Raw genomic sequence first — 12,929 nt, 5'->3', positions numbered from 1 at the left:
CAATGGTGTTACAGGCACAGAGCCGAACCAATCCAAGAAATGGAAGCTCTTGTAGAACAATCAGTGGCTTCATCAAGCTGAACCCATCACGGTTGAACACAAGCAACATCTTGTGCAACTTCGCACTCCCATCGGCCACCAACGACTTACAATCACAAGAAACCTCAACCCTTCCGGTGTAATAGGATCCAACAATGTTTCAATTTTCTGATCATATCACTAGTCTTCTTTTTCTTTTTTAAGCAATAACATTGAGAGAATTTTTCAGAAATGGCCTTGCTGCGTTGTGAAAAATGTTCTAAAACCCTTATGTACAGAAGTCATCACCAAAACCCATCTGCTCTCTCCTTTGCAAGATTCACCTAAAAACCGAGACGAAGCTCTAGTGTTTCTTGGGCACAAGAGGATATCATATTCCATACCTTTCGCAATGACCTAGATATCAGATATATGAAAACACATACCAGAAACCAATAAAACTGAAACCAAGTTCACAATCCGAGAGAGAGAGAGAACACATGCATCTTTCTCGAATTTGATTGACTATGTGCCTATGATATTTCTCTCTCCTAGAAAAAAAATGCAGAGAAAGGAAAGAGAAAAGGGAACACCGAAAAAAGGCATTTTTTACCATAAAAAGGTAAATTAGGGATTTTTGAAAAATATAAGTCACATGATGTCACATGTGAATGGTTTATGATGGAGCATTAACGATAAAGGAGGTTTTAGACAATTGGTAGAAACAGTAGGGTGGTGCAAGACAATAGATAAACAATAAGGGTATAGTTAGTCAATTAGCTAAACAGTAGGGGTAGTTTAATAAATTTGCCCTATTATAAAATATATAATATATTATTAATAAATGTATAATTAATATAATATAAAATATTTGTCTAGATTAAGATTCAAGCTTGGGCTCAAGATCTAGGCCTAATGGTTGGGCCGGGCTTTGGCTTAGGGCCTCATCATTTTCTGCTTATAAAGAGGAAAAACCCGACCCGGGGGTCTACCCGAAACCAACCGACCATTAATAAAAATTGGCCACCTTGGGTTGTATGAATTTGGACAATCAACTCAAAAGATTTATGCTTAAAAATGATTTTTAAATTTAAAAACTTATAGCAGTATTATTAAAAATAAATAAATAATTTAAATTTATAATATAAAATATTTAGTCAGTTTACAAATGACCAAACCGAAACTGACCCAACTTGATCGGGTTGAGAAATTGCTGAACCAAGGCTAACAGGAAAATACTAGAAAACTGACAACTCAAGTCAAGTTAGGTTGGGTTGGTCAGTTTCATCGATTTCATTAGTTTGACGAACCATCCTAACTGAAATTAATTATTATTATTTTTATATTGCAAAAATAGTATATAAAATATAAATAATTATTAATTATTTAAAAATTTAAAATATAAAACAATTGTATACTCTTATGTATTTATATTGTTTAGCTTTTGCTTAACAAAGCCCGTACACTACACGAGTCCCCGCTAATTTTTCTATTATATCACAACAAAATCTAAAGTTGACTATGAAAGAAAGTAACTTAAATTGCGATGTACACTGGCCTCAAAGGCCTAGCGCTATTACATAACCACCAACCATAGGGCCAGAAATGATAAGGGGCAGATTCCTTTATAAATGGGGTTTGTCTCTTATCCGATGAAAAAACTTATACTAACCATTCTAACAAAAGAATTTTTTTCAATCAAGTAAGACAAAAGGATCAGCTTGATGTACATGTGCATGTGTATGTGTGCTAGAGAGATTGCAATATGCTTTAACGATACTCAAATTCTACTTTTAACTTGCCTGACAAATAAGTTGCAATTTGACTTCATATAAGTAACCTTGTTGCAACTCCACCAAACACTATAAACAGATCTCATAATTGGTCTACTATCAAAGGCGAAATACTGGAATTACAAGAATCTGAGCTCAAATATATATACAAATGAAGTGTGGCTCTATTGGATAAAGAAACAAAGCTGCACTTACACTGATGACAAACCAACTACCGCCGTCAATCATTCCATTTTACCTGTGATGAGCAAAAGAGAACATTACTAGATAACAGAAATGGGTAAAACAAAAATAAAGAACAGAAGAAAGAGGCTAATAAAGATACCTCAGAGAGCCATCTACTTGGAAATCAATCTCTACCAGTACATAGTACAACACGTTCAACAAAGAATCTGAATCCATTTAATTTCAACAAGTCCAAAACTGTTGTTAAGTCTTTCATCCATACCTCTCCAAGTCCAGACACAGTCATATTTATGAATCAGCCTCTTGAGAAATCAATGAATAAGCAGTTACTAAAAATCCATAAGAGAGGAATAATCAAAATATCAGGTTTACAATTCCACTTAGGAAGTTCTATTAACTTCCAAAAATACCAATCTTCTGTTACCTGCATCCCCATCTCCCTTAGCAGCTTTGATTTCCTTGGCACTCAAGCACCCTGATGGTAGGAAGGCTTTTTGAGAAGGCAACTCAGCAATGAAAAGTAAAGTTTGTGCCCAGCCAGCATATTTTCCAAATTTGCTCACAAATGCCTCAGCCACACGACCGCAAAGCTTGGGGGTAAGACGTGCACCTGCAAGTTCTGGAATGAGGTATCGAGTAGCAATCTTTTGCTCAACCCCATTAAAATGAACAATTGCAAATGAGAACTTGATGAGGATCACTGAGCATAACAGTTGGCAAGATGCAGCTTTATCATGCCAAAAAAGAAACTATGCACACATGAATCATGACATTCAACAATAAGCTTTATAACCTTAGATCATTGAACTTGCCAAAGCAGACACATACACAAAATTCTTTACTCCACCACCCACCCTCTAAAGAAAGAGGCTAAGTGAAGCCAAATGACAATAAAGTTGCATTTGGATTATCAGCTTTATTTTCAAGGCCAGTTGGTATGGGATATTGGCTTTATTTTTGGGGCCAATTGACATGGGAAACTCCTTGCAGGCTCAGGCTGAATTATTGGCACAGCTACAAGGTCTTCGATTAGCAAAGCAACTGGGTTATAGACAGGTGGAGGTAGAAACTCCCTTAGGGTTGGGGACCCAAATATGCTTATCAGGTTTAGTGGGGTCCAAACAGACATCCCGAAGGAGTTGCAGAAGATCCATACAAGCAGAAAGTTTGTTATCCCTAAGCCCTCTAAAAAAACCAAAGTCCCATGGGATGTATTGGAGGAGCAACAAATCATAATACACACCCATTTTTGTACAAAGAAACCAAGTATAAGGAGGGGAAGAGCTCCATTAACAAACAAGAACCAACCCAATATCCTCCCAGAATTTAACAAAAGTCCTAGAGCAAACATCATACCTAACGAAACGAAGAAAGTGAAGCAAAATGCTATGAACCGCTTTCCAAGGCAAGGCTAAAGTAGCTCTGGTAGATACACTTGCATCCTAACCATTTCCCAACCTTCCATGTATGCTAACTATTACTTCATGTCAATTTATATCTTGCCACCAGCCACCTCCAAAGTCGTTTCCCTAACAGAGCCCTATTCTTTTTACCCACACTAACAATACCCAATCCACCTTGTTGAAGACTCTTACACACAACCTCCCACTTAACCAAATGATCCTTCCTTCCATCTCCCGGCTCCCACAAAAAATCCCTCATAATCTTCTCAATTTTCTTTGCTTCTTTTTGGGAGAACTCTAAAAATTGATAAGAAATAGATTGGTAGGTTAGCAAGTGTGGATTTAATCAAAGTAATCCTTCCTCCCAAAGATACATAATTCCTCTTCCAAGCTGCCAATTTCTTTGCACATTTCTCCACTATGGGGTTCCAGAATCTACTCTCCTTAGGGTTTGCTCCTAGAGGAAGTCCTAGGTAGGCCAGAGGCCAACTAGCAAAAGGACACACTAAAATATTTGCAACAAAGTTTAGTTTCTCTTCCTCCATGTTGGTTCCTACCATGCAACTCTTATCAAGGTTGACTTTCATATTAGAAGTTCAAACTTCTTCACCAGATCCTTCAAATTCCTTGCCAAATTTTTGCTCTCCTCCCTCACAGAAAATTATAATATCATCAACAAACTGTAGATGGGAGATTAGGACCCTCTCTCTTCCAACTTTCCAACCTTTTATTATAGTCTCCCTATCAGTGGACTAAAAGGTGTGCCAATTCCTTGGCAGACTCTTTGGCTAAGCAAGGGGTGGGAAGAGCTATTCTTTTCTGGGCAGCTTTGTACTAAGAAGTAAACTTTCAGGGAGGGTTAAGAGATTTTACCCCTCTTGTTGTATCCTCTTTTTTAATCTTTTTATTAACAAAAGTTTCTATTATTTAACAAAAAAAAAATAATAGTCTCCCTATCGGCCTTTAAGATCATTTTGCTAAACATATCCGCTACTAGGGTGAAAAGAAAGAGTGAGAGAGGATCACCTTGCCTCAAGCCCCAACAAGCTGGAAAGAAGTCTCTAACAGTCGAGACCGGCTTCAGTCAGGGCAAATCCATGCCCACACCGTTCTAACAGCCTTTTCCAACCTTGCATTGGGAATATCTCTCCATGAAATAAAGCATGTAAGTATGGAGATATTCTCAATGCAAGGCAGTAAAGGCTGCCCGAACAGAGTTTGCCCTGACTGAAGCTGAACTCCTAACAGTCCCATTAACCAAAATGGAATAGTGGCAAGACTTAACAAAACCTAAAATCCATTTGCACCATCTCTCCAAACCCACAATTTTTCATCACCTAAATAAGGAAGGTCCAATCCACCAAATCATAAGCTTTCTCCAAGTCCATCTTACACACAAAACCTTTCCTCCTTGATCTTTTCAAATCCTTGACACGTTCATTAACAACTAGAATCTGATCAACTATCTGCCTCCCTTGAATGAAAGCCCCTTGATTTTGAGTGATTGCAGATGGGAGAACTAATTTTAATCCCTCAACGAGAGAACCTTGGCTAAGATCTTCTAAATGCTGGTTACTAGGCTGATTGGTCTAAAGTCCTTTGGATGACTAGCATCAGTTCACTTTGGAATAAGAACTAGAAATATTGCATTCACCCCTGGGCTAAATCTGTGCTATTCTACAAATTCATTAAAGACCTCAACTAAGTCATCTTTCACAATATCCCAACAATCTTGGTAAAAAGCCATTGTAAACCTATCTGGTCAGGAGGCTTTACATATCCATTAAGAAACTGCCTTCCAAATTTCCTCTTCTTCAAAATTCCTTTCCAACCAATTTGCTACCTCAGTCTCCACACAAGGCCACTCAATTCCCTCCAAACTTGTTCTTTCATTCAAAGGCCTCCTAAAAATTGATTTGTAATGGTCCAAAAAGATCATAGCAATTTCCTCCTGATTGGTTATCTCCTACCTTCCTATCTCTAAGTTGGCCACATAATTGTTCCTCCTCCCATTTGCTAGAGCATGAAAGAATTTTGTATTACCATCCCCTTCTTTAATTCACTTGCATCTGGATTTTTGTCTCCAACAAATCTCTTCCCTTAAAAGCACTTCTTCCATCTCTTTCTTAACCCTACATCTTAAAGCTCTTTCCTCCGTAACTAGAATCCCCTAAGCTTTTTTCTCATCTAGCTCCTCTAATTTAGACAAGAAAGTGATCCTCTACTCTTCCGAACTGCTCCCTATTCCATTTCTTAATTCTCTCTCTCAATCTCTTTAATTTTTTGTGAAATCACACCCCTTTCCATTCCACTCCTCCTTTCACCACACCTCTGCATTTCTCACAAAGTTTGGATGTGTAAGCCACATGTTTTCAAATCTAAACGGGTAGGGCCATTTGTTAAGGTTTCTAAGCCTAACTTACTAAGGAAGTGATCCAAGGTGACTCTAGGTAAAGCTCTCGACACCAAGTTTACTACATGGGATTCCCAAAGTTCATTAAAAAGGAACCTGTCTAATTTTTTGTGATGTCCTACTTCCACAGCTATAGGAAGTTCTTGGTGGGTCATAGTTTGGTTTAAACCTTAGTTCTAATGTTCCATCATTTTCTTGGATTATGGATTCTAATTCTGTAGACTTTACAGGGGTTAGATTTTCTTCTGAATTTAGTGTCCATTTTTTCTGGTAATACTACACCCTTCCACATGATCAGCTTTGGTACAGTAACATTATATTTTATGTTTGTTTGAACCAGAATGGTTACTCCTTTTTTTACACTTGTACTGAGTGTTAAGGCAAACTATGTTCATTACTTTGAAATACATCCTATACATTAAAGCTATATTCTCTGATCCAGGCTTCATGTTAAAACCTTGGGTTCGCACTCTTAAGATTAAGGTTGTACATACGCCATGGTCGGTTAGGGATACTAAAAAGTTAGGGAATGAATTAAAACATCCCAGGCCATCACTCAAGCTTCCTTCTATTCCGATAGTTGCATCTTTGAAGTTAATATGGCGAATGTCTTTTACACACACCAGCATAGTAGCATTTAGCCCTAGCCTTGTTAAGGGCTTCACCGATACTTGCAACAATCCAAGGTGTATGAGAAATTGCAATCTCTCTTTCCCGTATACCTTCTCAAGGTTTGTGGGTCTAGGGGATAGAAGTATTAATGTCCTTCACTGATTGCTACGGTCCTTTCTACCATTTTGACATTATAATCAACTTTTAAGCTGAAGGAACCGGTCCTATACACTTCTCTAGGCATCTTAGGAATTGACCAATTCTGTAGTGATCTTTCTAAATTTTCAAAACTAACTTCTTCGATGTTTTTTATTGACATGGTTTTACTTGTGGAGTTCAAAGAGGTCATAGTATTATTGTTAGACTTAGATAAGGATCTTAATAATCTAGCCATGGGTTTTGATATCCTTGAAGCTAGTCAACAATCTGTTGCCCTTCAATCACTCAACTTGGGCTCTTACGACTTTGCCTAGTAGGAACAAGGGTTCTACCCTTGCTAATCCTAGCCAAAGAATTCTCGTTGTTCTATCACAAATTGGCTATGATTCATCTTAATTTGCAGCAAAAAGAAACAAAAAACGGAAACCAAATAAAAGTAGTAGCTTAGATGTTACCTCAAATTGAGCTAGAGTCTTGTCTCTATATCTTAAATTCTGAGTTCAACAAGGAGGTCTAAAGAGAGGGAGAGGTAGAGAGCTGATACAGAGTTGTAGATTGTGCAATGAATGGAAGAGACATCAATGGTGGCATTGGCTTCAGGGTTCGGGCCATTGAACAATGACAAATGGATAGTTAGAGTCTGGAGAGGTGACTGGTAAGGGAATAGGGTTTGAGAGGAAGGACTAAATGGTTCAACAACGATGTAGGAAAAGAGGGCTAGAGAGATGGAGAGGGAGAGGCAGATAGTCAATGCAAAGTTGCAAATCGTGTGGTGAATGGAAGAGATGGTGATGACGGTCTTGTCTTCCAAGTTCAGGTCATTCAATGATGACGAAATATTTATCTCAAAGTATTGGCGAGTCGAGCTTGAATAGCCAAGTAATCGGCTTGGCTCGACTTGACTCGAATCTACCCCTACCTCCAACCCGTGCAAAAAAAAACACAAAAGAAAAACACCCTAAACCCAACCAACCATTTGATGAAATACTCAAACTCAAGCTTTATCCATTTTCTCGTTGTGTCCATTGTCTAAACTAAATCTCTCATTTCTCATCTGAGAGACTTTCTTTATCTTCTTCACCTTCTTTAATCCCACTCCAAATACTACCAACTTTAACCTGGCAAAAGCTTTTGAAACTTGCATCAATCTTTTGATTGGTTTTCTATCTTCTAAATCTTCTTACTGCATTAGGACTTTTCTCCATCTTCGTAAAACCTCCCTTTTAGCATTGATTCTTTCTAATTCAAATATTGCATTCTTTTTAAAAAAATTAAGCAGCACTCAAGCCATCTCTCCTAAACTTCCCCTCCCCGAAGTCTCCGACAATCTTCAGACTTCCAATCTCCTCAGTTCTCCCAAAACCAGAACTAGCCGTCTCAGCATCTAATATTAATATCCCCTTGTCCTTCTCTTTCGACTGGATTCTAGATTCTTCTTCCACCTTCTTGAAAGCTTCCTTTGCAAAATCCCCCCCCCAAAGAAGAATAAGCCCAAAGTTTCACTGATCTTCACCTCTGTGTTTATCACCTTTTCCATATCCACAATTTTCTCAACTTTGTGAGTCTCATCTATTACTATTTCTTCCTTCTCTATAGCCAACGTTGCTCCACCCTCATCACCTAATTCCACATCATCTTGCAAAAGTCTGGTTCTATATTTTTGTTTCCTTTTATAGACTATTGATAATGACTTTCTTTTCTTCTCATCCTCCTCAACATTTGTCTCTACTGCTTCACTGACAACCTTGAGACCAATGTCTTCCAACTCAAGCCCTGCTTGAACTTCATCCCTCTCTATAACCCCTCTTAAAGATTTCGTTTTCCACTGAAATGAGGGAAAACAAAGTTAATAGTCCACTGCTTTCTGGATTTCAAAGGTTCTGGAAAGTAGTAAATTTGCTTTCTGGTTTCCACCCCAATCCAAAAACAGCCCAAGTTTTATAACCATGGATCTTGAAAGTTGAAACTGACCAAAGCACACACATGCAAAACTCTATTACCCACCCACAAAGAAAAGAAACCCAAGGAAGCCAAACCTTGTCAAAGAAGTGTCGGGCATTTATGGTTTTGGTTCATTCAACAAATAGGCATATTAGAAGTTTTCTAGTGATGACATATAGGGACATGCCCACCCCCCTCTCCACCTTTTAATCATCTATTTATAATAAAGGACAAATGAAAGAGCAAACCTGCCACACATGTGTATCAACAGGGATGGCATGGTGTTGGTCTAGAGAGAAGAGAGCAATGCAAGCTGCAACTTTTGGTCCAATTCCAGGTAAAGTAGATAGAGCATCAACCACCTCATCAAGATCCAATTCACGAAGAGATGAAAGCCATTCTGTACCTCCACCAGGTTTGGATTGCAAAGCCTTAACTGTACCAACTATATACTTGGCCCTGTGTCAACAACATGGATCATTAAATAATGGTAAAGATAAAGCCAGCAGAAGAAGTCAAAGAGATGAATCATACAGAGACAGTATTATCATTCCTTTCAAGACTAACATCTGAATTTGCCCCCATTTTCTCCTTTCCTCGACGAGTCTACACCAGGATTGTTCATTGTGCTGCTCTGAAGTTTCAACCTATCCTTCACCCCCTTTCTTTTGTAAGGTGACCAACCCCAAAGAGCCCTTCTTTCAAGCAGTGAAAGACCTTTGTGACATGGACTCATTGACCAGCATTTGACCCTATAGTAAATAAAACAGTGACTCTACCCTCATTCTTTACTGATAAAAAAAAAAGAAGATATGATTTATCAAAAAACCAAAACAAAGAAAAAAGATATGGATATGGAGGCTTCATTTTCCTTTGCCTGTTCTATTCTCTCTCCTATAGTAAACAAAACAGTGACTCTACCCTCGTTCTTTACTTCTTTCTCATTTCCTTACTCTCTATCTTAAATTTGATGATATAAAATGATAGCCTTCTTTAGTTACTAATTTGATATTAAATTGCTCAATTGAATACTCATCATATTAGTATTCTTTAAATGTTAAAATTAATATATTTAAGAATACTATATTCTTTTAGATATGAGGAATTGCCATGTTTGAGAAGAAATTAATGCTCCTAATAAAGAGAACTGCTATTTTTGAATAAATATTCATGCTGATTGGTATTTAAAACTAAGGAACTAACCAAAAGTTAGTTTTTAGGTTTATAAAACTTTTATCACCTACACAATGCCTAGGCGCCCCACAATCGCATAGACAGGTTGACAACTATGATCTCTCCATCTCCTTTTCTTTTCTACTCATTCTAATTTTAAACCAGGAGTCTTTTTTTAATTGAAGAGGAGAAACCTTTCTTTTCTAGATCTTGATTTTCTTCTTTTCAGATTTCTTTGCATGCATTCCTTTCTCATTTGATGCTCACTGAATATTTTTTTAATCGATTTCTTATGCTCACTGAATATTTTTTGCAAGTTAAGGGTTGCTTTCCTAAGTTTTGTGTTCTAATATCTCTTAATTGTTAAGCTGATAGTATTTCATATTTTCAATGTGATCCATGTATTTACTTTTGGCACTGCTCTATTTGTTGTTCGTTGTATAATGCTAATAACTGTCATACCTTTTTAATTCTTAGACCTATTTATCTGTTAATTGTAGCATTGAAAGTCTTTGATGATGCACATAAGTGTATTATTTCTATTTGGCTGCTTAAATAATACATTTCCCCAGGCACCCAGGCATTGTCTAGGCACTTAAGCGTTGCCTGGGCACTTGCCTTAGAGTCAGCACCCGGAGTCACCCAAGGTCCTTGACAACTGTTTTTCCCCCAAGGCAATATAGCTGCTAATAAAATAAAAAATGAGTAGATCTCAAGTACTTGTACCTGCAATTGGTGGGACAAGATTATACAAACTTCAATAGAAGCTTCAGGCCTTAATCTTGGAATAAACATTTTTCCACTGCTCAGAATCAGCATGTTCAAGTAACAATCCTTAGCATTTTTCCTTTTATGATAGAAGGGTAAAATTCATCTGACAGAGATCAAGAATCAAGAAATTTACAAAGCAAAATGATCAAAATAGAAAAATAATAGCTGAGTAAGCCTATTGATAAACAGGTGATTGTCTTTTATTTTGTTAAGCAACATTGCCCACACTGAAGCATCTCCCATCTGAAACTTATTGCACATCAAACTCTAACCAACAGTGCTGCAGGACAAAATCTACTAAAGTTTGTTTCACTTCTTGTTCAAGTACTATGAGTCTACGATTAATGTCCTTATCTTCCTTAATACGTCTTACAGCATTAGGGACAAGAGAACAAATCATCGGAGACACAAATAAAAGACGGAAATATTTGACCCATATTGCAATTAACCAATTAGTTCAGTTCATAACAGCACAATCATTGATGCAAATGCACAATGCAAGGTACTAATTAATCAACAGAAGTAGTTTGCTAAGAGAAAGAAATGCTAATTAAGGAACAACTCTAGTGAAACCGATGAATAAACAATTAGAAGGTAACTAACCTGTAACCAAAACCAGCCTCTCGAAGCTCCGCCTCTGACACAAGCGACAACCGCTCCAAAGACGGAAATTCATGGAAATCGAATCCTTCAACAGTTCCCAGATAACTGCCTAGAGAAGAAATGAAATCCACCATCCGGGTAATTCTCCCAATATTGTTATTAGAAGAACAGAGGAACTGAAAGAGACACTCAACAGGGTCTTGCCTGAGAACACGAGCACCACCCAGATGTGGCGCCAAATCGGCAAACCTGGTATCAGAAGCCGAGAACGACGCCCACATGTCCCCAAGCGAGATTCCCATGTTGAGATAATCAAGGAGAGCGGCTCTGGCGTCGGCTTCACCGGTTGTGGTCCGATGAAGGAAGTAGGCGACATCACCATTGCCGTCGTCGAGCTGCTTGAGGGAGAAGAGGTGGGACTTGACAACGCCTGTGTACTGAGAAGGGCCTGTTTGCTTCCATCGGAAGGTCTGACCAGTGGGGAATGTGAGGGGCAAGAAAAGCTCTGATCTTCCCAGGTTGAGGGTCTCCCATTTTAGAGATGTTCTTGGGGCCTCTGCTGTGGGTGGTAGGGTTTCTTTGGATTTGGGATCGTTGAAGGTTGGGGTGAGGCGTCTTTTGGCTTTCTTGATTGAAGATGTAATGGAGGTGGGGTTCTTGCTCTGGTGGGTCTTTGGGGTGACTTTTGGGATTGGAGGTGTTGATGGAGTGCATGGTTTATTAGTGAGTACCGGAGATGTCGTTGCAGGTCTCTGCCTCTTCATGACTGGCAGAGTTCTTGGAGACTGCAGCATCTGATGACTGATGTTCATTTCTATTCACCGCTACAGTATCCTAAATAAAAAGCACAAATACAGAGGCAATTGAGGCACCGGTACCAAAAGGCCAAATGATTTTCTATACAATCCAATAGAGAATAGCCACGTCCCTCGTTCGTTTATGCACATCTTCTTCTGTACCGAATATTTTCTGTATCTAAGAATCCGTTTGGAAAGAGTATAAATGTAAATATAATACATGCAAAATAATACAAAAATATAAGGTTGCACTCTATAAATTTATATTTATACTTATTTTAAACTCAGCTATAAGGGAGAATTCCCTATCAGTACCCTTAATTTTAGGGGTTGTGTCAAAGTCAGTCTCTAATAGATTTCTGTGATAACAGTCCTCAGTTAATTTTGGACATTTTTTTTTTATTCGTTACTTTCAAATAAACCAATTTAAACAAAATTCATTTTGTTTACATCTTGATTCCAGTAAACAATATTGTCGTTCCACCTGATTTCAACCAAATTTTTTTCGGGCTTGTGGAATGATAGACTACCGGTTACGGACTATGAATCTATGAACGAACTACAGCATAATCAACAACTTGATCTAAACCCAATCCAGGGAAGTGTGTGAAGGCACACCATAAGGACGGGTGCAATTTTCCATGTGCTAATCCAGGTGGTGCCCCAATGGCAAGAAACATGCATACAATCCAAGGGGCGAAAAAGAAATTGACACGGTTTGAACTGGAAGTATTCCCTCCGAACAACAAGGGCCAAGAGCTAGAGAGCCAAAGGAAGAGGTTGATGAGTGGAGTAATGTGAAGGATTTTTGTAGTTGGGCTTGTTGTCAAGTTGCATCACAGGATTGCTTGACTGCTCAGGCCAAGACAGATGCCGAAATAGCCGATTGGGAACTGGAGGAGGAATGGCCATTTTTCATCTTTGGGGAGGAGGATGTCTTCTTAGTCCTACACAAAGATTGCTTTCAGTTGCTACAATGGTTGCCAATATGATTTTTGTATTGTTTTACTATTCCATACTAATTAGAATTTCTGCTGTTTTAAAGGGGTTCCATGAGAAA

The 12,929-nt window shown here is 38.2% G+C and overlaps 1 protein-coding gene across 4 annotated transcripts; it reads right to left on the bottom strand.

Annotated features, from left to right (window-relative positions):
• Positions 1 to 1,784: 1,784 nt before the first annotated feature.
• On the bottom strand, positions 1,785 to 11,907 carry OGG1 (8-oxoguanine-DNA glycosylase 1). Of its 4 annotated transcripts, XM_088896419.1 has the most exons (6): positions 11,277 to 11,894; positions 11,073 to 11,181; positions 8,774 to 8,984; positions 2,422 to 2,641; positions 2,137 to 2,203; positions 1,785 to 2,049 (listed from the first exon to the last, which is right to left on the bottom strand). In XM_088896419.1, the coding sequence occupies exons 1-6, from the start codon at positions 11,452 to 11,454 to the stop codon at positions 2,046 to 2,048; spliced, it is 789 nt and encodes a 262-aa protein (XP_088752545.1). In that variant the 5' UTR covers positions 11,455 to 11,894; the 3' UTR covers positions 1,785 to 2,045. The 4 variants fall into 4 exon arrangements, 3 of the variants coding, with proteins under 3 accessions (XP_088752545.1, XP_010268990.1, XP_010268991.1); XR_736695.3 differs by having other exon boundaries at positions 2,137 to 2,299; positions 11,073 to 11,905; XM_010270688.3 differs by having other exon boundaries at positions 11,073 to 11,906.
• Positions 11,908 to 12,929: the final 1,022 nt, after the last annotated feature.

This window comes from Nelumbo nucifera, chromosome 1 (assembly GCF_055504915.1).
Source record: "Nelumbo nucifera cultivar China Antique chromosome 1, China Antique-T2T, whole genome shotgun sequence".
In the NCBI taxonomy this organism is placed as follows: Eukaryota; Viridiplantae; Streptophyta; class Magnoliopsida; order Proteales; family Nelumbonaceae; genus Nelumbo; species Nelumbo nucifera.
Note: the sequence above shows the minus strand (reverse complement) of the source record. Positions and strands in the feature narration are given on the sequence as shown.